The sequence below is a fragment of the Tiliqua scincoides genome, chromosome 3 (assembly GCF_035046505.1).
Source record: "Tiliqua scincoides isolate rTilSci1 chromosome 3, rTilSci1.hap2, whole genome shotgun sequence".
NCBI lineage: Eukaryota > Metazoa > Chordata > Lepidosauria > Squamata > Scincidae > Tiliqua > Tiliqua scincoides.
This window is the reverse complement of record NC_089823.1, coordinates 79,718,363-79,744,243: the sequence shown is the minus strand read 5'-3', so window position 1 is coordinate 79,744,243 and position 25,881 is coordinate 79,718,363. Positions and strand designations below refer to the sequence as shown.

The window sequence follows — 25,881 nt, the reverse complement described above, 5'->3', positions numbered from 1 at the left end:
GACAAGGATGAATGAATCAACAATACAATTTAAAAAAGAAAATATACATCTTGGGTTGCAATTCTATACATGCTTACCTGTGAGTGAGCCTCAGTGCATTTCTCAGTAAACTTGCATAGTATTGGACAATCCAAAAATGAGATTATCATCTATACCATGGGTGTCCAAACTTTTTGGCAGGAGGGCCACATCATCTCTTTGACACTGTGTCGGGGGCCGGGGGAAAAAAAGAATTAGTTTACATTTCCAAATTTGAATAAATTTACATAAATGAATATATTAGAGGTGGAACTTACATGACTGAATGAAGGTCTTGCAATAGCTCAAGGCCTATAAAACTTCACTAACGCTGCAGCATCACAGATGTGAAACAGCAAGCAGTGGGGGGAGTCCTCTTCCCACAGCTCATGGGAGACGTTGAACAGTCACCCTCACGTTGAGAGCAGTTGTGTTGGGCCAGCATGGGCTCCAGCAAGGCTCTGGAGGGCCAGAGGCTCATTGGAGACTGGGGGCTCCCAGTGGGCCAGATTGGGAGTGCCTGAGGGCCACAAGTGGCTCCTGGGCTGGGGTTTAGGCACCCTTGATCTATACTTAGGAATGAGACTGAAAATTCCTTATTTGCAATCTTCTAACACATGTGTTTTATATTTCTGCATTAGTTTGGTTCAGAGTGAAATTTCATACAAAAGATGCTAAAACACAGTTTCTAAAAAAGAAACTAGTAGCCTTTTGGTTAGAGCGCTATGCCAGGAGAGAGCATGGAAAACCCTTGACCGTGGTGTTCGACATGGCTGAAACTGGAATAAGTAACATAGTAAGCATGCTGTTTTCATTTAATTTGATGTCTCTTAAAAGTTGTTTTTCAGTTGGAAGTGTTACAGACAGGATTGTCTACAAACCTTTAAGCTAAAGTTAGCTGCATTCAGATTCTTTCCCTTCAGCAGGAATCTAAATTTTCTGGGTCAACTGGTTTATGAATGGGAGACAATCTGCTAATGGCTTTTAATAAGATTTCTATGGCATGCTACTTGGATGATTGTCATTTGAAAGTGCAAAGGCACATAATTATCTCATTCCTTTTGAAATGCAGGGCACTTGGGACTGTTTTCACAATAATTTCAGAATTAGTGGCCATGGGAGTAAAGTAAGTTTCTGCAAATGTCTAAACATGTCAGCCTGTGGCAAGATGACCAGGTGCATCCTGATAGGGCATGCATGAAATGCAGCATACACAGACTTTGTTGCCTCATTACAATTGATAAATGCCCATTAGGTCTTACCCTGCTGAAGTATCTGTCCTACATTCACTGAATATGTGAAGGGGGAGGTAATGCTAACAGCTGTGTCTGCAGTGTTGGTTCCACTGGTTCTAATTTCCACAGTGTCCATAGTCACAGGCTCTCTTTAGAGAAATGAGGCCAGAAGTTACGGTTGGCAGATGCAGTTTCATTTCCCCTCTTGTTCAGTATGCAGGTGAGGGAGGAACGCATGAATAGCATTTTTATTGTCACTAAGCACAAAATAATTATATGAAGTATGTGATCAACTACTGTGCTAGCAGTTTTTCTCATTCCTGTTTTGATATATTTTTACATGTGTGGTAGTTGTCTTGAAGTTTTTGTATAAGATGGGATGTGTGTTAATAAATGTATTCATCCAATTCAGTATTCCTGTTTTATAACAATATTTCAGTGTTGGCTTTAAGTTCAAACAGGGAATCTGTGTTTTAAAGAAGTGACCTTACCTTGAGCCAGAGACAGAAAAACTTGAAAGCACTTGTTTTTCTGTTCAACATTCTTCCCTCCTTCAAACACCTTTCTGAATTACTTTCAAAATTCTGTAAATTTTAAAGATTTGTAGTTTCCACATTGGGACTGCTAAGCTTATTTTCATTATTGTACACATATTGTCATGTATTTGAAGTTAGAGCAGTATAAATAAACTAGTTAGCTTTTTGGGGTTTGTTAAAGCTCTTTATTGGCAAAGTAGTTCTTATTGATTGGCAATATTTGTTTATTATAGGATATGGACTTTGTAAGATACATCATTGGCTGTTTTCAAGTTTACTACCCTAACTATCTCAGTAAGTATGATGGCATTGTTCATATTATACGAGAAGTTTAGAAAATAATTGAAAACCCTAAGGGGAGGAAGCAAGTTTTTCTAATATGTTTAATATTTAAATGTGGAAAATCTTGTGTTCCTAAAAATAAAAGGTTGAATACAGGGTGATGGTTATGAGACTAACTTGTCAATTGTCTTTTTTTGCCAGCTGAACTTCTTAAATTAGGAACTGAATGACAGCTGCTATCATGCTTTTCATCTCCACTGCCCTCCCTAAATAAATCACACAAGGATGTGATAATATTTATGCTAGCCTAAGTAATTGAAATTGAATTTAATAACACCATTCTGCTTTTAAGTGTGTGCCTTGTTTTGTTTCAGTATGTGCCATTTCTAAACCTTTCCTTTTACTTTCCATTGTTCATCTCTAGACTTTATCCTGAGAAACGAACATGAAAGTACATTTGTACACTTTACCACCTCGGCACAGCAACTCTCTGAACCTATCAAAAATCTATTCTGAGAGTAGATCCCCCCCCAAACAGATCTGTATGGAGTGCAGAAGGTTACAAAGCTAAGGGCAAGATGAGCAGAAGGAGAATTTTTTCGTGTGTGTGTGAACAGAAGTGCCTTTTGTTTGTGGAAGAGAAACTTAGGATACAAGTCACTGTTTTTTCTGTGCTAGTACAAAAATGTGTGCTATATTAATACATAAAAGTGGAGAAAAGTGTCTTTAAAACAAGACTTGCATCATAAATGACATTTCAACAGTTACTGAATAATATTTGTCGAGATTACCAATATATGCTATAGAAACAAGCTAACTGAATGAAAACTTTCACTGTATTGCAGCAAGAATTGTGATCTTTGAACTGCCCTGGATAATGAATGGTAAGCTATAATTTTAAAATTATATAATACACAGAAAGGTTGTTGGTTCATACCACTGCAGATGCCTTGGATTGTTAACACAAATGTTTCTTATGATTCTAATGTACCAGTTGCTATGTAAGTTTTATTCAAACTGTCCTGCCCCCCCCCCCAAGTCATGGTGAGTGTTTCTTAAGGTTTAACTCCATAAACGTTTGTAAATCCCTATTCTTGCCCCAAATACCTGCTGTAACTTGAACTCATTATGCATTTACAATGGTCACAGTCCATTTTCAACACAATATAGGAGTCTCAGCCAAGTTACTGAGATGCAGTCCGATTGTTACTAATGGGACTAATCTGAAATAACAGTAATGCATTCAGATCTATGTGTTCAACAAATTAAAATGTAAAGTTTTGTCCTTTCTTTTTTGCTTTAACCCAGCTGCTTATAAACTTGTGAAAAATTGGCTTGGTTCAGATGCAGTAAATTTTCTGAAGTTGACCAGTAAGAATGACATCCAGGAATATATAAGTGCCGAATACTTACCACCCTATATGGGAGGCACTGTAAGTATATTGATGTGTCAGAACTCTTCTTAATGCAGTTGATTGTGATATTTGCATCGTATACAATGAAACAGGTTACATGTGACTGGTTACGTTGGATACTTTGAAGTGTTTAATCATAAATCTGAAAAATATAAAATAGTGTCTGTACTATGATGCAAATGAAGAGGTTGATATGTGGTTCCTGAGGGCAAGGCTAGAAGTACAGGTTGGTCCTTGGCATCCATGGGGGTTCTGTTCCTAGAACCCCCACAGATGCCAGAAACCATGGATAATGAGATCTGTGGTCCAACCTCTTTTCTGAGGCACAGGGAGTTTTCACGTAGACCTCTATGTCCAGTTTTGGGTACCATATTTTAAGAACACTGATAAGCTGGATTGAATTCAGAGGAGAACAACAAAGTTGGAGAGGTTTAAAATTCAGCCCCCAGTAAGATTACTAGTTAAGTAATCCCTGTTTTGCTACTTTCCTGTAAAAGATTTTTACTAACCTCTCCATTCCTGCCTGGGTGCTGACCAGAGAAGACTAAGGAGAGATGAGAGAGCTATCTTTAAGTATCTGAAAGGCAGCTGCATGGGAGAACCACAGATAGTGATTTCTGAATAGAGGGCAGGAATAGAGGTAATGGGTTGAAGCTACAGGAAGTCAGTTTAGGCTAGACATGAGGAAGGATTTCCTAACCATAAGAGCTATCTGCATAGCTCAGAGTCTTCCAAAGCAAATTTCACACACAGCTCAGCATTCCTGTAAGTCTGATAATGATCTCTGATGTCATTGCCATGCATCTGGAAATGACAAAAAGCTGCAACATGGCCAGCGAAGGGGTCTTCGCTGTGGCGTGGACTCCTTCACAGAAATATTGACTGCCTAATGCTAGAACAGTCTGCCTTGTATAGTTGTATGTTCTCCTTTATTGGAGTTTTTCAAGCAAAGGCTGGATAGCCACTTGGAGAGGGTACTGTGGTAGTTGCTTGCACTGAGCAAGGTGGTTGGGCTGCATGACCTCCAAGTTCCTTCCCACTCATAATTTCTCAGTCCCCACGCACACTATTTACTCCTGATTTTCCTGATTTTCATTGTAGCGCAAGTCTTAAATATTTTAATAGTAACAGCAATTCTTTGAAAGCCTAGGATGCAAATGTTACTGAAAAACCAATCTAAGAAGACAGAAAATATCTTCTATTTAACATTCATGTGATAACAGCAACCAGTAGAATTAATACAAATAGGATATGCTTTCAAGTCCCAAACCTGTTTAACCAGTGATGACAGACACTAATGTTATGAATTACATGGCTTTTGTCCATAGTCCTCGTAGATTCTAAAACTAGCATTACTTCTCCTCCTGTTTCTTTTGCTTAAACTCTTCAAATAAAATCCTCACCTTTTAGAGTGGAAGATGAGGGAAAAGGCTAGTTCTTTTCTGCATTGTAGGGGAGCTAGTGACTTTCTTATCTGTTCCCAAATTACTCTAACTATATTTTTATATTATAGGATACCTTCAAGTATAGTTATCCTCCTTTGGTTGATGATGATTTTCAAACTCCATTATGTGAAAATGGACCTATTACTAGTGAAGATGAAACTGAAAGCAAAGAAGACATAGATGTGGACAACAAAGAGAGCCCTGATTCTAATGAAGAGCAAGTGTCTAATTCAAAAAAGGTATCCCTAGAGTGAAGGGTGCATAGAAAAGAATGTTACAAAGAAGTTGCACTTTAATCTTCACAGCATTTACTGTTTAATTTAGAAAACTGAGCAGTGTGTACAGTGTTCAGTCTCTTGCTCCTGTCATTATTGCAACCCAGACCCTAAGCACTGATCTTCCTTAGTGCCTAGTTTAACATCTGTTAAACTGTTACTTGCTTGGAGCTTTGCTTCTGGCTGTTGTAGTCTAAAGAAGGGCCCAATCCTATCCAATTTTCCAGTGCTGGTGTAGTTGTGCCAGTGGGGTGTGCACTGCATCCTGTGGTGGAGGGGCAGTCACTAGGGCCTTCTCAAGGTATGGGAACATGTGTTCCCTTACCACAAGGCTGCATTGTGGCTACCCCTGAGCTGGAAAGTTGGGTAGGATTGGGCCCAAAGTCATTCTGTCATTCCTAGTTAGCTGGTCCAGGCTGTTGTCAAAGGGGATCCTAAGCATTCCTCAGACACGGCACTTCACTCTTGGCTTTTTGTTTGTTTTGCTTTCTTTTATGTGGTCATTTGTGTGTTTCTGCCTATAAAAATTCTGTAGAGCATGCCCAGCAACGTTTAGATATTTGTGAACATTGAGTTGTGTGTGCTAGAAATTACTTTAGGCTGTCTTATTACACTAAACCTTATCTGAACCTGAGCACTTCCCAGTGGATTAACTTAAGTTGGATGTGGACTTTAAATGTTCTGAGTCTGCTCTGTAATGAAACCATAGGAGCAGGCTTCAAAAATTCAATCCAAACTCCATATTTGTGTATGGTTCACTAACTTCTTTGTTGTAGAGTGTAAGATACGACATGTAGAACTGCCATAACTTGTGATTCTTTGCTATAGTCATCTATAGCATTTCACTGTGTGTGTGCGCCTGTCCCTGTCAATGATATGACTTGGGGTAGAGCAGGGTTGCTCACACTTTCTTGGCTCAAGAGCTACTTTGAAACCCAGCAAGGCCCGGAGATCTACCAGAGTTTTTTTACAATGTTCGCGCCATCATAACATATAACATTTATGTGTACAATGTATGTTGGTGTACCTTGCATAACCACATGAGCCAATATTGCACAACACAACATAATTAGCTATACACATTTTTTGTAATTACTTGAGTTTACTTTGATGACTTGCACTGAAGTGAATCAGCCAAGGATGCATAGTCCGGACAGTAGCTGCTGACAGCCAGCCTCAAGCACGCTTCCAAATGTTCATCAGTCATGGTGGAACGGTACTTGGACTTAATGATCTTCATGTAGGAAAAGGCTGACTCACATAAATAAGTGGAGCCCTTCCTGCCTCAGGTGCTCTTATATCCCTGAGGGCCCTATTGCCTTCAAGTGGCTGCAGCTGTGCAGCACACTCTGCTGGGTGCCCAGGCCTTACCCTTAAAGGGGCCACTGCTGACACCACATCTACCTCCTCACCAGATCTTCCTCGATTCCAATACAAGTGGGGGGGGGGCAGATCTCTATACAGACCAGTGCAAAAACAGGGGAAAGGTGTGGGGGAGAGAAGATCTCTATATAGACATCACAGCAAGACCAGTGCAAAACCCCTTGCACACAGAACCAACAGATGGAAGTTGGGGGGGGGCAGATCTCATACATACCAGTGCAAAAACAGGGGAAAGGTAAGTCAGCCCCAGTAGAGTCAACAGGGCTCACTCCCAGGGATGCGTGGACTGGAGAGAAGCCTGCTATCGACTCATTGTGCCTCGCGATCAACCGGTCGATCACGATCGACGTATTGAGCACCCCTGGGGTAGAGGGTGTGTAGCACAATAACATATCAAGTGCTGGGGTGTTTACTTCATCTTCCACTTCAAGAACATAAGAACAGCACACTGGATCAGGCCGTAGGCCCATCTAGTCCAGCTTCCTGTATCTCACAGCGGCCCACCAAATGCCCCAGGGAGCACACCAGATAACAAGAGACCTCATCCTGGTGCCCTCCCTTGCATCTGGCATTCTGACATAGCCCACTTCTAAAATCAGGAGGTTGTACATACACATCATGGCTTGTAACCCATAATGGATTTTTCCTCCAGAAATTTGTCCAATCCCCTTTTAAAGGCGTCCAGGCCAGATGCCATCACCTCATCCTGTGGCAAGGAGTTCCACAGACCAACCACATGCTGAGTAAAGAAATATTTTCTTTTGTCCTAACTCTCCCAACACTCAATTTTAGTGGATGTCCCCTGGTTCTGGTGTTATGTGAGAGTGTAAAGAGCATCTCTCTATCCACTCTGTCCATCCCCTGCATAATTTTGTATGTCTCAATCATGTCCCCCCTCAGGCGCCTCTTTTCTAGGCTGAAGAGGCCCAAACGCCGTAGCCTTTCCTCATAAGGAAGGTGCCCCAGTCCTGTAATCATCTTAGTCGCTCTCTTTTGCACCTTTTCCATTTCCACTATATCTTTTTTGAGATGCGGCGACCAGAACTGGACGCAATACTCCAGGTGTGGCCTTACCATAGATTTGTACAACGGCATTATAATAGCCGTTTTGTTCTCAATACCTTTTCTAATTATCCCAAGCATAGAATTGGCCTTCTTTACTGCCGCCGCACATTGGGTCGACACTTTCATCGACCTATCCACCACCACCACCCCAAGATCTCTCTCCTGATCTGTCACAGACAGCTCAGAACCCATCAGCCTATATGTAAAGTTTTGATTTTTTTGCCCCAGTGTGCATGACCTTACAGTTACTGACATTGAAGTGCATCTGCCATTTTGCTGCCCGTTTGCCAGTCTGGAGAAATCCTTCTGGAGCTCCTTACAATCACTTCTGGTCTTCACCACTAGGAAAAGTTTGGTGTACTTTGAGGCACTGAGTGGAAGCAGCTTGGTACTCTTATCTACTATTGCCCTAGTATATGGCAGTTCAGACTGCAGTTCTAAAATGCTTTCCTGGGAGTAAGCCCCTCTGAACACAGTGAGACTTCTGAGTCATGCATAGCATTGCACTTTAAGAATAGCAATACACAGTGATGGTATCAAGTACTGTACTGGTCTCAGCCAAGGAGCTCCCTCTTATTACAATCAGAGTAAATATTCTGCTCTGCTGTGGGAAACATGAGTAACACATAACTTAAAAGTTACATTCACTTAAAATACCTCACCATCACATATCTTCTCAGGGTCTGAAACCTATAGGATGTATACAAGGTTGCTCAAGTTGCATACCTTACATTTAACATCTGGACCTGATTAATTTGGAATGTTTTAGCATAGACTGGAAAACATGCTGAGGGAAGGGAGCATAACATGGGCAATATAAAGATACCTGAATTCAAAAGAAGTCTTTGCTGTGAGAAAGGAAATCGTGTTGGTTTCTGTGATATAATGCAATTGGTAAAAATCATATTCTGATTACGTATTAGAAAACCAAAACACTGTGTTTCCATGTATGTTTGTTGTGATGATGGATATAGTCAGTGGATCCAGCATGTCACATTACTTTTTGATGAAATATCATGGGTTCTTGAGCGTACATAACCTTGTTTCTTTGTGTGTAGGTCAATTTTGCAGAGCAAATTCCAAAACCAGAAGAGTGTGACAAATCTGATTTCAAAGCAAAAACTGCAAAGAAAGCACTAACCACTTTCAAAGGACCTTTATTACACATCAGGTAATAACTGCATTCACCTTCTGACCCTTCCCATATATTCCTCCTATATTATTCCACTTGATCTCATTCTGAGGTCTTTTGAAACATGTGACATTGGTGAAGTAATAGAGTAGTCCCCCCTCTTTGAAGGTTAAGTTGTAACTAGTTTGTTTTCCCTTTATACATTTTGCTGTAAACTTCCCCCCTCCTTAAAATGGAGGAGTAGAACAGTTTTTATCCAGACAGCTGTGAAAGTTCTGCCTACCTGATTGCTCCCACCATTTACTCTGGGCAACAGGAGAATTCTGCTTTTCTTGCCACATAAGGCAAGCTGAGTGTTACCCCAGCTATTATGTAATCCATATGAAAATTAGCCAGGAAGTTCCTCATTAATCCCTTAGGACAGCATTTGCCAAACTACAACCCATGGGCCAGATCCGGTGCAGTGGACCAGCCCTCCCTGTCATGAACGGTGCTTACTGTTCCACCGCACTGCTGCTGTTCTGGCCAGCCAGTCTGTACAGAACCGTTGCCCTGGGCAGTCGTGTCTGCCTGGAAATCTGGTTACAAAACCTGCTAGGACAATGGGTAGCAGATGTGACTGTCCAGAATACCATTCTTTACAGATTGGCAAGATTAGGAACAACAAGGCAGAACAGTAAGCACCACTCAAAATGGGGAGGGCTTTTCCCTTGTGCAGCAGTCCTGAGTTTGGAGGCTGCTGCCTTAGGGGGTTCCTACGAGGGTTCCTTGGTAAGAAGTATTTTGAGCCTTTAAAAAAAGCCCCTTGCTTGTCTCACTGTTGGGAGACATCTATCAATCTGTGCAGTCTTTCATATGGACCAGTAAGAGGAAGCAGCACAGAGATTCTCTTGATGCTCTGTGGAAAGAACACTGGAGCTGTCTTTCCCCAACAGCCACGAGCAAGGGAAGAAGAGGAGTTCATTGCTAATGTTCTTTTTCTTACAGCAGTAGTTCATCCCTGTGATGGTGCCTCCAAGTATTGTTATGTGGTACTACTGCATGTGTAAACTGCTACGCCTTAAAAATAATGAATGTGGGTTTAGAAAATTGCTTTGATTTAATGACTAGATGTACTAATGCTGTATAATACTAAAAGGGCCTGTAATTATTCAGTACCCATTTGTGGAAGTGTGCATAAGGCAAGCAAAACAACAGAAGGTTTGACTGAAGTAGGTTAATGCTTTGTAAACAAAAATAGTTCATGTAAAATATTATGTGTCCTAAGAATTTGGGTAAACTTAAACTATGTGGGACAGTTTTGGTGGAACTTTCAGTAATACAAATCTGAAACCTGAGACATGTCTTTTGCTTTTATGAACGGACGTGATATTCTGAATGATATAAACTATGTCTGCAGTATGCAAAAAGCATACTCTGTGTATGTATGCTCTGTGTAACATACTCTGAGTATGTAGTTGAAAACTTTTGGAAGGAAGATCCATTGGAACAATAAGCTTATTGGATCCATTGGATTTCAATAAGCATTGGATCCATTGGATTTCAATAAGCATTAGGTACATTCCACTAAAGAGACAACTTGGGACTTAAGTCCTACTGGCATTTTTTGTAACTAGAAAGTAAAAAAATGAATGGTTGCAAGAGTTATCCCTTCCACTTGCTTGTCTTCATGAAACAAGTTACCGGTGACCTTTATTTCTGGTCACTCGCTTCATGTGTGTCACCCAAGCGTTTCTATATCTGCATCCTTTCCATCTTAGCAGTGTAGGAAGGTCAAGGAAAGATTTTAATATCATAACCCGTTCTTTCCAGGCCTGATGTTTCCACAAAGGTTACTTCGACAATATGACGCCTCACTGTTATGTATGTTGTATGTGCTTTGTACTTCCCTGTACAGAAAAACTTGTGTACATAATTCAGTATTATATCTATTGAGAGTTGTGTACTAAGAACTGATATTTCTGGGACATTGGCTAGATGCATGCAAAAAAGTCCCTCCTGCATAGTCCTTAAATGTTGAAATGATGCAACTTTGCACATGATTTTCGTTCATAAGGTCACAGGTTCAGTGTCTGTCCTCCTTTGTTAAACAGGAATGTTTATACTAGGGCTGAAAAACATTTGGAAGAGCTACTACGATTTGGAATAGGCAACACTAATTGACTAGTGGTGTCATTGGGTGTACCTATTGATGAAATATTTGTAAAGCAAGGACTTCCCTGTTGAATGAAAGGCTTCAATTACAAATATTTTTATCTTTGGCACTGGTAGTTATTGAAGTAAGCAGAGGGTTTTATTTTTAAGAAACTAAGGTTTGCAAGAATGTAACAAAAGAACTTTTCTACTTTGTTCATTAGTCCAGCAGAAGAACTCCATTTTGGGTCCAAAGAAACTGGAGAAAAGAAATGCTTGATAGTTCTAACAAATGTCACTAAAAATACAGTAGCATTTAAGGTAAAGAGCTTGTTTACATAGTGATTTGTTTGAATAATTTTCAGGGTTTTTTCTGAAGGTATCTACAGTTTGTTATGCTGAATTGCAGAGTCCTTAATTTAGGAAAATATCAATTTTGGGCAAATGAATGTTCTTATGATTGAAAGAGCAATTTTCTTTTGGTTTATCAAGTTCTGGTCTTACCAGGGAACAGATGTTAACTTAATGCCCTTGTAAGTTTCAGAAGACATCTAGCTGGCTGCTTTGGAAATGGAATGCTGGACTCAAGTGGACAGAGGTCCAATTCAGCATGGCTGTTATTATTATAGCAACTTGAAATAGACCAGCCTATAAATCAGTTTGATCACACTGCTTGGATTTAAACTCACTAATGGACTGATTTAAATTTTCTTGGAAGTAAGACATTTTGCTTTCAAATAACATTGGACTGCTGGAGATATGCATTATCAGGGGTAAAAAAGGAAGCAAGGTTTAAACTTCTGCTTCTCTTGGAACATGGAAAGTGGAATTAAAAAGTGAGAAAGAGATCTAGAATATTTCACTTGTGAATTGGTTAATATGTTTGCGCTATGTTTAGGTGAGAACAACTGCTCCTGATAAGTATAGAGTGAAGCCAAGTAATAGCAGCTGTGAACCAGGCACATCACTAGATATAATAGTATCCCTTCATGGTGGTGAGTAAAAGCTTGCACAAACTTTTACTGATAAGGTTTTGTAGCATGTATTTCCTTCATTAAGACTAAAATTCTGTGTACATATACTAGGAAGTAAGTTTTGAAACCAAATGCCTTCTCTGCTTTTTCATTTACAGGCTTTGAGGGCTTGTTGAGTCAAAATCTCCCAGTTAAGTGTTTTAGGGCCAGATTAGTTGATACTTTAAACCCATCTGTAACAGAATTAATGCCAAGGTGGACTAGAAGTGGCCCTGCCTAAAGGCCACAGTGAGAGGGGGACTAGATTTATTGTGGGATCATAGCACACTGTTAAAGGGGGCTTAGTGATTTCCATCTTCCATTTGTACAATGAAATTGCACCTCCCCCCATCCCCTCACCCCAGAAATTGCAGCAAACTGGAAATTGAAGGAAGGGCCATGACTTTCATTGTGTGAATGGCGGAAGGGAAAGCCTTGTGTGTAATGGCACACTATGTCACCACATCAAATTCACACTGTTCAGCAGCTTCAAAAGATCACTTTTGGTACTTGTCGGGGTTCCCCTCCCACAGGTCCTCAGCTTACCCAGGGAGAAGACTTCTGGGCCAGAGGATCAGGGAGGAAGCCGGTGGAACATGGGGCCACCTCCCCATACACTGCCTGGGCACTCCTGTGGGCGTTAAAGCGCAGCGGAGGAACACTACGTGCTGAACCCCCGCTCCCCCCTCCGCCAGGGAGGAGGGAGACAGAATGCAGGCTGTTTGGCTGCTAAGCAGCCGTCCCTCCCCCATCTTGGGGGAGAAGGGGAGCGCTCCCCTGCCCAGCCAGCCGGGACCTGACTTGCCGGGCAGGGCACCTGGCTATGATGTTGGGAGCCCGGAACTGGACCTCCAGAAGTCGGCTGCAGAGCTACAGGACCCAGGTGGGCAGAACGAGCCCACCCCCCAGAGGCAGCAGCCTCCCCAGTCATCTCAGGACCAACCCTGGCAGCCCCAGGTGAGAGGAGGTGGGAGGGAGAGGGAGAAAGAGAGGAGGAGGAGTGGTAGTCCCAGGAGAGGGCAGTCCCAGAGACACACCCTTTTTGTGCCACCCCTGTAAGGGAAGGGGGGGCCAAAGGGGCAGGGCCTGCCCTACATAAACCAGGAGGCCAGGGATGACTTGGGAGTTGGGAGAGCAGGCAGGAGGATGTACTGACAGCAGCCCCTGCTCCTGACCCAGGCAAAAGCTGCCAACCCAGAAAGGGGGAGCCGGGTGACACAACCCCCCCCCTTTGCGTCTGGTGAACTTGTCTGAGGCCTCCACAAGGGGAAACCCCTCGGAAAGGCTGTGCAGGCCGGCCACCTCCCCCCCCCCCCCACAGGGAGGCCTCACAGTACCCTTCTGCTCTTAAACCCATTATTAGGAAATATTTTAAACCTATTGTCTAGTTTGGCCTTTCAGTTTTCCTTCAGTAAAAGTACAGGAGGCGCATGTGAACCTGAGGTCTGCCAGACTCATCACATTTAGAAACAAGTAGCCAGATATGATTGAACACACCCAAAGGAAGGGGATTCCACAACCTTCTTAGGTTGCTTATTTCATAACTAGCCTGTTGTAAAGCAGCACTTTACAAATGTTTAACAACTCTGCTAAAATTATTCAGAATGTTCACACTTAATTTTTTTCAAACTCGCAGAAGTGGTCTTTGGACAGTTTTGATCACTTTCTGCTTTATTGCACCTCTTGAGTAGAATTTTTTAAAAAGCCAAATATACTTTGACATTAAGATTTAATTTAGCCTAGTTGGATAGTGTTTTGGTTGACCTTAACAAACTGAAAAATCCCTTTAGGTGTTTAAAGTGTGTTTTTTTAGTATAAGAACAATAAAAATTATGGTGAGGTCTAGAGAATTTAACACCCAGATATGGCAGATACTGTTAAACTAATTTGTCATTTTTAATTTACTCTGAAATTGGGCTGCATATTTAATGTTGGATGGATAAGTAAAAGATAGTATACGATTCACTTTTTATATAATATTTATGCACGAATATGTTTTGGAAAATTCTCATAAAAGCTATTCTGTTTAGGTTCAGCCATACATTGCCCATCAATGGGCACTTCCACTTATTCAAATAGGTGATGGAAAAATCTGACTTTTAAATTATTTTTCCCTTCTTGCTACAGCCTCCCATGCCATATACTTTTCCAGAAGGTCTCCCATCCTCAAAAAGCTGTATCAGGAAGGGGGAGAAAGTCCCTTTCCATGTGTGCAAAGCTGTTTGTGAAAGCTATAATCCAAGCCAGTTTTTTCATTGTTGAGAACTAGCTTTTTTGTAGTTTGTTGAATTATTTTAAACACTTTCAAAAGTGTGTTAATGTGCTTCATTTGCTTTTAAAATGTTGCAACAAGTAGATTTTAGAGGAGGATATCATTGGTCAGTTTCATAGGCTTAACTTAAAAAAAAATTATTTGGAAATCATGTATTTGTTTTATGAACCTCCTGAGATTTTCATTATCCTGATCATCTATCAGTCAGGGGCAACTTTGCCTGTCAGTTTTAACATCATGTCTCAAAATTAGGAAGCTGCCTTATGGTCCAGAGTTTTCTGCAATCTAGTACTGTCAACCCTGAGTGGCAGAGGTTGTATCTTGAGTGTGTAATTGGATGGAAATTTGCACCAAGAAACTTTGTCACCCCCTCTTCCCAGAGTAGCACTCCATCCCTCAGAAAGCCTCTTCTGAGGATGAGGGGACTTTCAGAAAGGGGGATTTTCGGGAAGAGGCTGGGATTGGGGCAATGAAGATGGAAGAGGAATCTTTCAAAATTGAACTAAGGCACACTCCATGAACTTGGACCAAGGCTGCAGTTCTGAAACTCTCAGGGTGTTTGAGGACTGCAGTATGTGCCTGTGTATCAGTGGGGAAGGCAGTGGGGGGGGGCGGGGAGGAAGGCAGCGATGCGATCCCCAGGATTGCATCACTGAGGGGGCTTGCAGGGACTGGCATGCATTTACCAGTCCCTGCTGCAGCCTCCCAGGGGTCCAGGGAGCCCTGCATGACCATCTGCAGGGCTCCTCAAAGCTTAGGAAATGAAAGCGGAGCAATCATGTCCTATGTCCACAGAACTGGAAGTGGAACGCAGTCACTCTGCTTTCACTTTCTGAAGGCTGGGGAGCCCTGCGGAGGGTTGCACAGGGCTCCCCACACCTCCGGGAGGCTGCAGCAGGGTCTGATAACTAAATGCCAGTCCCTGCAGCCCCCTTAGCAATGTGATCCTAGGGATCGTGTTGCTGCCTGCCCCCACCCTTTAAGGGGGCAGAGGCCAGGGCCCTCAGGCTGGGGCTTCTCAACACCCTAATTTGACAAGCCCTGGACTAAGGCATTTTCTGGAAACTTAAAACACTGTTCTACATGGTCAACTGGATCATTCTACCTGAGATTTGTTAAGAAGACAAATGAGGAATCAAATTCTAAATCGTGATCAGTTCATGTATATAATGTATTTCATTGTTAAACATTTTCTAATTCCTCTTTATTTTTCAAGTTTGCAAGTCTTGTTCAGTTCCTGTTAGTATGCATCTAGTTTAGCAAGCTAGGAGTTTATACGAGCTTTTTACACTTCCCCCATACTGTCTTACTTTTCAGTATTGATCATATTCAAGGACATAAAATTATGTTAACACATAATAACAAGTTGCTGTTGCTGATTAAGCAGGTTGTGCAGCTTCCCTTCAAGACCGTTTCCTGATAATGGCAGCAGAAATGGATCAGTCCACTGGGACAGGAACACAAGAATTGGCTCAGTTTTGGAAGGAAGTGCCCAGAAATAAAGTGATGGAGCATAGGTAATCCATTTGTTAGTAGTTGTGACTGGATAATCTTAAATAGTTACCTATAGATTGTCAAATGTGTGAACTGGTTCTGTTATATTTTGTATTCTAATTGAAGAGGGTAACATTCTAATTCCTTTGAAGTAGGAATACATCATTACTAGGCATGTTGCCTTCATTAACTGCACCTTAAGGTTACGATTCATGAGGACACTGCATTTGTTCCCAGTGTGGAAGGGATTGTCACTCCCGAATCGGCCTTTTCAGCCACACTAGACGCTGTTCCAGAACCACCTTTCAGAGCGCGATACCATAGTCTTTCGAGACTGAAGGTTGCCAACAATGAGGACAATAAACCTCATAAATTGTGACTGGAATGCTAATTACTGCATGATACTGGAGTGTTTCCAAGATCCACCTTGGGACTTGTGCAGCTATGAGTGTGTGTGTGTGTGTGTGTGTGTGTGTGTTGTGTAGTGTAGTGTAGTTGAATCCAGGGTGTATTATATGGATAACCTCTTTATTCTTTCAGCTACCCTGTGAGGTGGGTTAGGTTGAGAGTGATCAGCCCACAGAACTGCATGACTGCATGAGAACTTGTACTCTAATCTCCCTAGGCCAAGTCCATCGTGCTACACCAGCCACTAAGATACGAGGAATGGACAAATAGCTGTGAAATATTGTTGCTTCGGTTGTTCCCCAGTGCAGAAATGGCTGATGGCCTCTGCCATGATGCTATAGATTTGTATTCAGTGGAGAATGCTAGTATTAAAGAGGGCAACTTCTAGATGCTCCTATTCACCTTTGTCATCTTCATCATCTTCTAGGTCCAAGGTTTGACATGAGGGACTAGGAATAAGTTTGCTCTTTGCATTTTTCCCCACTCACTGCTCTATTATCGGGCAGCGTTATGATCCTATCTTCTCTTCAGTAGAACAGTATTCATGCAGGGCTCCCAAACCAACTTCTGCCTACTTTGTGTGCAGATCATCTTGCCTTTGTGACAGATGATCACTCAACAGCCTTACCATACAAGCCTGGCTAGGTGGTAGTTGGTATAAGTTAGTGGTTCCCAACCTTCTCTCAAAGGTAAGGGAACCACTAAGTCTTTGTAGCATTGTGTGGGGCAGTGATGGCAGCAGTGTTACTTCAGGGTTCACACCACTGCTGCCACCAAAGTATAAAAACTGGGTTTTTTTTATCTACCTGGTGGCAGGAACCCAGGTTCTGTGTATCTCCAGCTGCTGCACCAGGTAAATCAGAAAACCCTTTTTTTAAACTTTGCCAGTGGTTGCGCAATCCAGGAAGTGCGATTGTTGCCACCATCCCACTGTCATTGCTAAATCGCCACTTAAGGGATAATGCAGTGGTTTTGGTTTTCCTGGGGGGGGGCGTTCAGAACCCCCAGGTTGGGAACCATTGAAAGTGCTGTTACTGTAGATGCTCTTTTTCTACGTTGGTCCAATGTGGGATTAAGCTAAAAACAGAAATAAAAGTTGCATCATTTGAATGTGTGAAATAAATGCCAGCAGGGAACATTACCATGAAATGAAGAATCTCAGAGACAGAAGAATAGATGCACAGCCTCTTCTTAAGAGCACTAGTATCACTTCTGTACCCATTTTCTCTATTTTTTCCAGGTTAAGATGTCATGTTTTAGAAAGCAGCAAGCCTTCTACTTTAACAATAAATGAGAACTCGTTTAATGTTCCTTCAAAAACCAATGAAGATTTGCACTTACAGGTAACCCTTTTTATATTAATTTGTAGCTTGCAACTGGGTTTAAAGGGCTGCACAGTGTATTAGGATTCTCCTTCTTGTGCACCCAGAAATCTAGTCCCAAAGGTCAGGAATCAACCAGAACGCCATCTGCTACAATGCATGGAACTGACATCAGGAGGGGGAATGGGGCTGCTTTTCTTGTGTATGCTGTTTTATGCATGGGCCTCTTTGGACCCTGGTCTACTGTCTTATAATAATAATGATAATAATGATAAACTTTATTTCTATCCCGCCCTTCTCCCTAAAGGGACCCAGGGCGGCTTACAACATATTAAAAACAGATTAAAACATAATTTAACAAACAGATAAAAACATATTAAAAACACATTAACAGAAACCATAAAAACAGTAGTCAGATAAAAGTCAGAATAAAAAGAGCATAAAACAGCAGTTCATAGAGGAATCAGGCCTGTAAAAAACAACTAAAAGATGTTAAAAAGGCCATGAAGTCAGAAGGCTTGTTTAAACAGCAGGGTCTTCAGGCCTCGCCGAAAAGTGTCTCAGGAGAGGGAGCCATTCTCAAGTCAAGGGGAAGGGTGTTCCATAACGCTGGTGTCACTACTGAGAAGGCCCTATTTCTTGCCGCTGCCCCACGTACCTCCTTAGGCGGCGGCACTTGTAAAAAGGCCTTCTCTGATGACCTGAGAGGACGAGCCGGATTGTACGGAAGTAGGTTATCTAAAGGTCAAAACCAGCACCTTGAATTGGGCCCGGAAACGAATGGGCAGCCAATGTAGCCCCCGGAGAAGCTGACGGAGTCAAACCACCTAGCTCCGGTGACCACACGGGTTATGTGATTGACACTGAAAAAGAGATGCACTGCTGAAAGTGTATTTCATTAATTAAATTATTAATTAAATCATTAAACATTATAGTGATGTTCCACTTTTTGTAGTTATACCACTTTTCATTGCCGCCTATTTGCTTAGAATAAATTGGGACATTGTCACTTTTCTTTAAAATACAGCTCCTAGATTACTAGTTAAGTAATCCCTGTATTGCTACTTTCCTGTACAAGTTTTTTACTTACCTTTCCATTACTGCCTGGCTCCTGGCCAGCCCATAGCATGCAGTGGAGGCTGTGTCAGTGCTGCTGCATGCTGTAGATCAGCCTGGGTTGACGGTTGAGCTGTTAGTTATATAGTGGGGCGACAAAGAATGTGCATCAAACTGTAAGTAAATAAGAAGCAAGAAAAAGATTAAATGCATTCATAAGATTTTTAAAATGTCATCTATTCTTTCTTTTCCCAGCTAACACAGTTATTGCAAGCTAATAAAAGACTTCGAGAACAGATTGATCACTGTGTCTGGTTCCACAAATTGACGTTCTTTTTACTGTTACTTTTGGTTGCCAATACTACCTTTTGTTTCTACCTGTTGTATTATTAGAGGTGCTAAGTAGCAATGTTCAGTATAACATTCTTGCCCTTTGTAATTCAGTGAAAAAGGCACTGAGGCAGAACAGTATGAAACTGCCAAAGGGGAAATCTGTATGGGACTCCTTGGAAACTAAAAATTGCGGATTACTGATCCATGCCTCTAATCAGCAACTAGATTGACCGTGTTGATATTTATTATTGTGCAAGAAGAAAACCAGAATATTAAGAAGTCATTTCCATTGGACAACATAATTGTTACAGAGGAAAAGATGTTTTGACATTATTTCTCCTTCTTAGTTTCTGTCATGCAGAAGTATAGAAGATGTATCAAAATACTTAATTTTGTACTTAAATGAACATTTCCTTTGAAATGTAACTACAGAGTTAGTAATATAGATTAGATTTTCATAAGTTTGTATAAAGTATGTGGGTGTACATAATACAAGATTATAGAGTATCCTGAAGTTGAAAGTGGAAAAATTACATCCTAGTGGTGGTGGTCTTCATATTTTCTAGAATTACAGTAATGTATGCCAAATTATTTTCATCTAATGTTATCTTTTACCCAAATTTCTTAGAAATTGTCTGCCATAGTTCCAAAGATAACTAATTAAATCTTGTTTTTCAAGACTGCCATAGTTCTTTACATATAAGATGGCACCATGCCCAGTGACCTCTGAAAAGCATTAATTATGCAAGATTAAAATTCAGCATTCTTCAGTGCGGTTTGGTTAGCAGAATTGCAACCACAGTCAATTTGCTGTTGAATATAAGGCAATCCTGTAATTCTGGGGCAACAAGTTGAACACCGTAATTATGATTCATAGAGAGGTTTGAAATAATTAGCTTAATTGTACATATGGTATAAACATATTTTTATGAAATGTGTTGTAAACCATGTGCTATGTGGAAGAAACAAGTTGAATAGGTATAGTTAATGGAATTGCAAAAAGAATGGTACCTGTCTATTTTCAAGTATTTTAGTAGTTTTAAAAAGAGAAAAATGTCTTGATCATGCATTCCTTGGACTTAATTGTACGCAGTGTTTGCAAGTTGAAAAACAAGAAAGGAAACTTCTGTGATCTTTGTCAACCTTGAGCCTTTTAAATCTGTCAAGTTGAGGCAACATTCGATACAATAAAAATCATATTTGGGGGTGTAATCCTGAGATCGGTTTTTGAGTACTTTTTTCCACTGTAGAGAATAAATCTGTTCATTATTCTTCATTATATTGGTCGTGGTCCAGAACATAGCACATGCAGGGACTTCAAATTTGTGTGTATGTGAGAGAGAAAACAGAGGTATGATGTATATGCAGTCATTTTTCATTGCACTCTCCTAGTGTTCCTTCTCTTGTGTGAAGGAGAACGTTCTTGCATACACAAAACTCATAACATGTAGTGAAGTTACTGGATCACAACCTTAACTACAGTGGACTAAGCTCTTATAGGAACTCAGAATTTTTATTCCAGCTTTTCCCTTCATAGCCTCTACTAGAGAATGCCTCAACTTGATACTGCTGTTCATTTTTCTGGGCTGTTTTTTGTTTGATTAGTATTGATTTTGTAAACTCAGAAGCCAATGAAGTAAAGCATGTTTGGGCCCATTGATTTAATAGGTTTAAGTGTGCTTCTGCATTGGATTGTAGCTGTAATTTGCAAAATGTGCGTGTATTCTTAGGCTTTTCAGTGTGTGACAGGAGATCCATTTGGATCCAGTTTTGCACACCAGTTTTAGCATTGCTCCTAGTTAAAAATCTTATAGAAAGGTGAGAAAAGGTTTTCCAAGATTATACATGGATTTAATTCAACATGAATGGCCACTGCAAATGAGAAGGAATGTGCTGATCCCTGAAGAAGGGGAAAAAATCCATCCCTTTAAAATCACAGTTTAAAAAACTGCTTTTCTTACTGTTGTAGAGAGACAGTCATGCAAGCGATCATTCCATTCTTCAGCTGAGCCGGGCAAAGGCAGGGTGTCTCCCCACCTTTCCGCTGCTTGGCAGTCCACATGACTGCCGAGCGATGGAGCTCTGGCCCTCCACTGGCACTAGCCTAGTACCGGCCAGCGCTGAGTTATCACCAGCAGAGCACCAGTGCTAAGGCCTGCAAACGTGCCTTATGGCACATTTGCAACAGTGCATGCCAGTGGTGTGACAGCGCATGAAGCTTAAGATTGGGCACTGCCTCTCTTCAACAGTAATCCTCAACAGTAAGAAAAACCACAATTGTTTTTAAACCACAGTTGTAGAGGGATGCATTTTTTTTTTAAACTGATTTTATTTAACACATGGTATCAGCAGGGAGTCTCAGAATCAAACCCCTGCGGTTGTCATGGCACAACCTTATTCCATTAGGAGCAACAGAGGGGCAAGAAACTGGGAAGTGGGTCTATTTTTCCACTGTTTTTTTATCCATGTTTATATCCGCTAGGGCAGGGGTGCCCAAACCCCGGCCCTGGGGCCATATGCGGCCCTCGAGGCCTCTCAATGTGGCCCTCAGGAAGCCCCCAGTCTCCAATGACCCTCTGGCCCTCCAGAGATTTGTTGGAGCCCACACTGGCCCGATGCAACTGGTCGTAGCGTGAGGGCGACTGTTTGACCTCTCACATGAGCTGTGGGATGAGGGCTCCCTCCACTTCTTGCTGTTTCACGTCTGTGATGCAGTAGTGGCAGCAAAGGAAAGGCCAGCCTTGCTTTGTACAAGGCCTTTCATAGGGCTTGAGCTATTGCAAGACCTTCATTCATTCATATAAGTTTGTCTTTAATATATTCATTTATGTTTATGCCAATAAAGGTCTTACTGAACTGATATTCATTTATGTAAGCTTATGTAAATTCAAATTTTAAATGTAAATTAATTCTTTTTTCCCCCGGCCCCCGACACAGTGTCAGAGAGCTGATGTGGCCCTCCTGCCAAAAACTTTGGACACCCCTGCACTAGGGGTTCCAGAAGGAAACCCCAGTGGATAACGAGGGACGACCTATATTTCCCATTTCTTGAAAACACTGACAAAGTGGATTCTGTAAAATCATATGTGTACATTCTGGATATTGCAGACAATTTCAGCCCAATATTAAGATCTCATGCCTATATAAAGTTGCCTTTAGATTAACTTTACTACTCATGGATCTCTGTGCTTACTTATATTTTATCTGCTTATGGTTTATTTTGATTGATCATTAGGTTCTCAGCTAAGTTGAACCATAATATCTATATTGAAAAATAAGCTGTTTCACTTTTTCACAAACTCAAGCCAAAGTACAGTATTTGAATAACTTGTTCTCGCATCAAGTTTGAGACATCCTTAATTTTTCTGACTGAAATTTCTTAATTTAATGACAGATCCTCTTATAAAACAGTTTAATATAGAATAATTCTAGTCTCAAATTTCTTGCATCTGTCTTCAGAAAATGCTTAACACCATGTGACCGGATTTAATTGCACTTTATTGAACATTTCTAAAATACAGAATATTCATAAAATGTATGTCAATAAATAGTCTTAATGTTCTGGTGCTTAAATATTTTCAGTATTTTATTACCGTATGCATATTTGTATAATTAGATATTTTCTATTTTAATATGTTATAGAGGAATAACTGAATTTGTTGAAATAAATAAGAAAAACCTGTAGTTTTCATTGCAGTTCTTAAGAATTGGACACAACACATACATAATTTTTCAGTGTTGAATAATGCATGTTTGGTGTGTTTTTAGTGGCAGTAGCATGAACAGTTAAACTATCCTAATATTCTGCCAATATGCTATTTGTCATCCAAAGATTATCACTAGCTTAATGTGTAACTTTAGAAGAAATTCCTGCCATGTGGTGTTTGTGAGCAAGTCCCATTGATTTACTGGCATTTGACTAACTAGACACAGCATATTTTTGTGCATTCTGCTAGGCTTTTTCTCCCTACTGAATGCCTGGTTGATGGTGTCAGCAGCAATCAGATTTTGAAGGGGAAAGGAGGTGAATAGATTTAAATCACTACTTTTGATTGGACAATTTGAAGAATTGAAAGTTTCATTACATGAACTTTAATGATGGCTTTCATCCCATAGCTGCTTCTGTGCTAGACCTGGTAACATAAGCAATGTTTGCCCTGTGAATAGTTTCTATAACATTAGTAACATGCAGATGCACAGTACATAACCATGCAGCCTTTCCAAACCACATGTGCAGAAGTTACATATGCTACAGTGAGTAATGTGAAGAGCTGCCATAGGATGGTAAGAAATAGATTGTGTTTTCATAGTGTCAAACAAGTGTTACAGAAGGTGTACATGTGGGCCCCTCTTTTTTTTTTTTAAAAGGAGAAAAGTGGTATAAATTTCCATTCAAGAAGATTGATGCATACAGCCCCAGGTGCTCAGTGCAAGTTATTACTGCATGTAGTGCATCTTGTGCCTTGGATTCATATCTAGTCAAATGTGCATAAATCTTCACTGTGAGGATCAAACTCGGCCAGCATGTAGAACTTGGCTCATTTCTTCAGGTATCTTTGCTGCTTAAAGTATGTGCTGCATATAAATCTTGATTCTGTGTTCCCAAAGGTCTAGGATTGGACTATGGAATTCTGGACTTCAGTCTCATTTAAGGAAGAATTAGGACACTGCTTAGTTATCTGATGTAATGACAACCTACTGTCACATGACACAAGTTAGTTGGCAACCTTCAGTCTCAAAAGACTATGGTATTGTGCTCTGAATGGTGGTTCTGGAACAGCATCTAGTGTGGCTGAAAACGCCGATTAGGGTGTGACAATCCCTTCCACACTGGGAGCAAGTGCAGTCTGTCTCCCTGGCTATGGACCTTCCTTCTTTGCCTTGATCTGTTGGCCAAGTGTCTCTTCAAACTGGAAGAGGCCACGCTGCACAGCCTGCCTCCAAGCGGGCCACTCAGAGGCCAGGGTTTCCCACCTGTTGAGGTCCATTCCTAAGGCCTCCAGATCCCTCTTGCAAATGTCCTTGTATCGCAATGACACAAGTACCACACTATTATCCTATTGATGCCACACAGTCCCTATTGTTTTCACAAGCTAAGTGCATATATGTTGAACAGGCACAACTATCCCTCTGTCTTTTATATTCTGTGGTTGCAATGAACCCATCTTCCCCCTTTTGGGTACTGGCAGGGTACTGGCACTGCATGTGTTTGAAACAACTGGAGGAAAGCAATTGCTACAACAGCTTTCTGTCTAAGTCTTGGAGAGAAAGAACTGGACTGGATATGCTTAAAATATATGAGCATGCTTAACAAAGGAGTTGCTGTATTTGTCATTAATTTAGATGCAGCAGAGTCATCCTGTTAATGGGGAGAAAGGGCTAATGGCACTTTGAAAGTCATTATGTGCCAAGACTTTCTCCAGAGCTAAAAACTGGATGATCTCTGAGTTTCAAATAAAGTCACTTGCTAGACAAGCAAACCAAATTCTGATCTCTATCTCACTACTGGTATAATTACATTTAAATCACAACTTGGCGCAACTGTAGTTGCATTGTATAAAAGCTGCTGTCTGCCTTGATAGGCCTCAGCTATTGGCCTAATGCCAGAGACTAGAGTTTGGACAGCAGGCATGAGAATGAAAGCAACTTTATCTGTATATAAGTTTGTCCTTTCTTATGCTGTATTTATTTGCGTTTTTACTTGGGAGTATGTCTAATGGAATATAATGTAACTGAACAAATTTGAGCAGGATTACAAAGTGTTTGCTTCAGAGTTTTTTAACTAATGGGCCAAAAAAATAAGAATACTAGCGATGTTTTTCTAATGTAAAAAATACTGTGATAAATCAGGATGATTGTATAATACAGATGAGATCTCAGTATCCCCTGATTCAGCATCCACTTTGACTCACCACTGATACCAAGGTCCTTCTTTAAATGCCTTGTAACAAGGGGAAAAGTGCCAAAATCAGGTTTCCTACCTTTGCGCTGGTTGCTAGCTTCATGGGGTTAAAGATAGCTTTAAAAACTCACTTCTAGCTTTCTTGCACCTCCATTGTTGCCTCAGAATGGAATTATTCACCCCATAATTCCATTATTATGAAATTATTCACCCCATCTAGTGGCTGAATGTGGTATAGCATCTATACCTTGTTAGCAGGCATTTAAAGGTGGAAGCAGTATAGGGAGGCATGGTCTTAACTATGGCTGCAGGGAGAAAAAGGTTAACCTTTTCTCCTTGCATTGCTTTCTTGCTAAAAATTCAACAGCAACTAGGAGATGAGTTTGCAATAAACTGGGGGATGTCATCAACCTAAAGGCAAAAGAGCTATGGGGAATATGGCCCCAGTGGCAGAAACCAAGGAAGCTGAACAGGAATTATGTGGGACAGAACTTGAATATTCCAATGTAGTCCAAAGAAGGGGTTCTTCAACTTTTTAGCACCAGGACCCACTTTTTAGAATGACAATTTTTTGGGACCCACCAGCAGTGATGTCAGTAACCTGGAAGTTACATCATAGCCAGAAGTCACGTCATCAAGCAGGAAAGTTTTTACACCCCTCCATACAATGAAATCAATTAAGAAAATAAGCTAAAAGTTTACAATAAGTACAGTATAATTTTTTTAATTTTATAACGAACCCTCCTATCCTCCCAACTAGCTGCTGATCTGTTTAAAAAAAAACAAAACCTAAACATCCCAAAAGCTGCAATCTTATCCACATTTACCTGAGATAAGTCCTATTGACTATCTCTGTTACAAGCATGTGCATAGTTAGAGACTTTTAACAGGCTACTTTTCCCTAAATGCAGTCGCATACCATGGTAATATCTAGCCCAATATATTAAACATAAAATACACATTGAAATGGACCCACCAGAAATTGGCTCATGGCCCACCTAGTTTGAGAAACACTGGTCTAAAGGATCATTCAGATTAGCTGTGGCCTTTTCCAAGCCCACAGTGCTAATAGGGTGTCTCAATTTCTCATGCTCATTCCTGATTGTATGGAAAATGTAGAGCCCACCGAACAAAAGCTGGATGGGTAAGCACTGACAAGCCA

The 25,881-nt window shown here is 40.9% G+C and overlaps 1 protein-coding gene across 4 annotated transcripts in view; it reads left to right on the top strand.

Annotated features, from left to right (window-relative positions):
* The window catches only part of MOSPD2 (motile sperm domain containing 2), a 35,331-nt gene extending 12,952 nt beyond the window's left edge, over positions 1 to 22,379 (top strand). For 2 of the 4 annotated variants that reach the window (XM_066619818.1, XM_066619820.1), the window contains exons 5-15: positions 660 to 814; positions 2,023 to 2,083; positions 2,917 to 2,955; positions 3,380 to 3,504; positions 5,000 to 5,170; positions 8,713 to 8,825; positions 11,144 to 11,240; positions 11,818 to 11,914; positions 15,592 to 15,721; positions 17,347 to 17,449; positions 18,740 to 22,379. In XM_066619818.1, the coding sequence (XP_066475915.1) occupies positions 660 to 814; positions 2,023 to 2,083; positions 2,917 to 2,955; positions 3,380 to 3,504; positions 5,000 to 5,170; positions 8,713 to 8,825; positions 11,144 to 11,240; positions 11,818 to 11,914; positions 15,592 to 15,721; positions 17,347 to 17,449; positions 18,740 to 18,877 (1,229 nt within the window). In that variant the 3' untranslated portion in view covers positions 18,878 to 22,379. Of the gene's footprint in view, positions 1 to 659; positions 815 to 2,022; positions 2,084 to 2,916; positions 2,956 to 3,379; positions 3,505 to 4,999; positions 5,171 to 8,712; positions 8,826 to 11,143; positions 11,241 to 11,817; positions 11,915 to 15,588; positions 15,722 to 17,346; positions 17,450 to 18,739 lie in introns of all 4 variants that reach the window. The other 2 variants (XM_066619817.1, XM_066619819.1) reach the window with 1 other exon arrangement.
* The last annotated feature ends 3,502 nt before the right edge of the window (positions 22,380 to 25,881 follow it).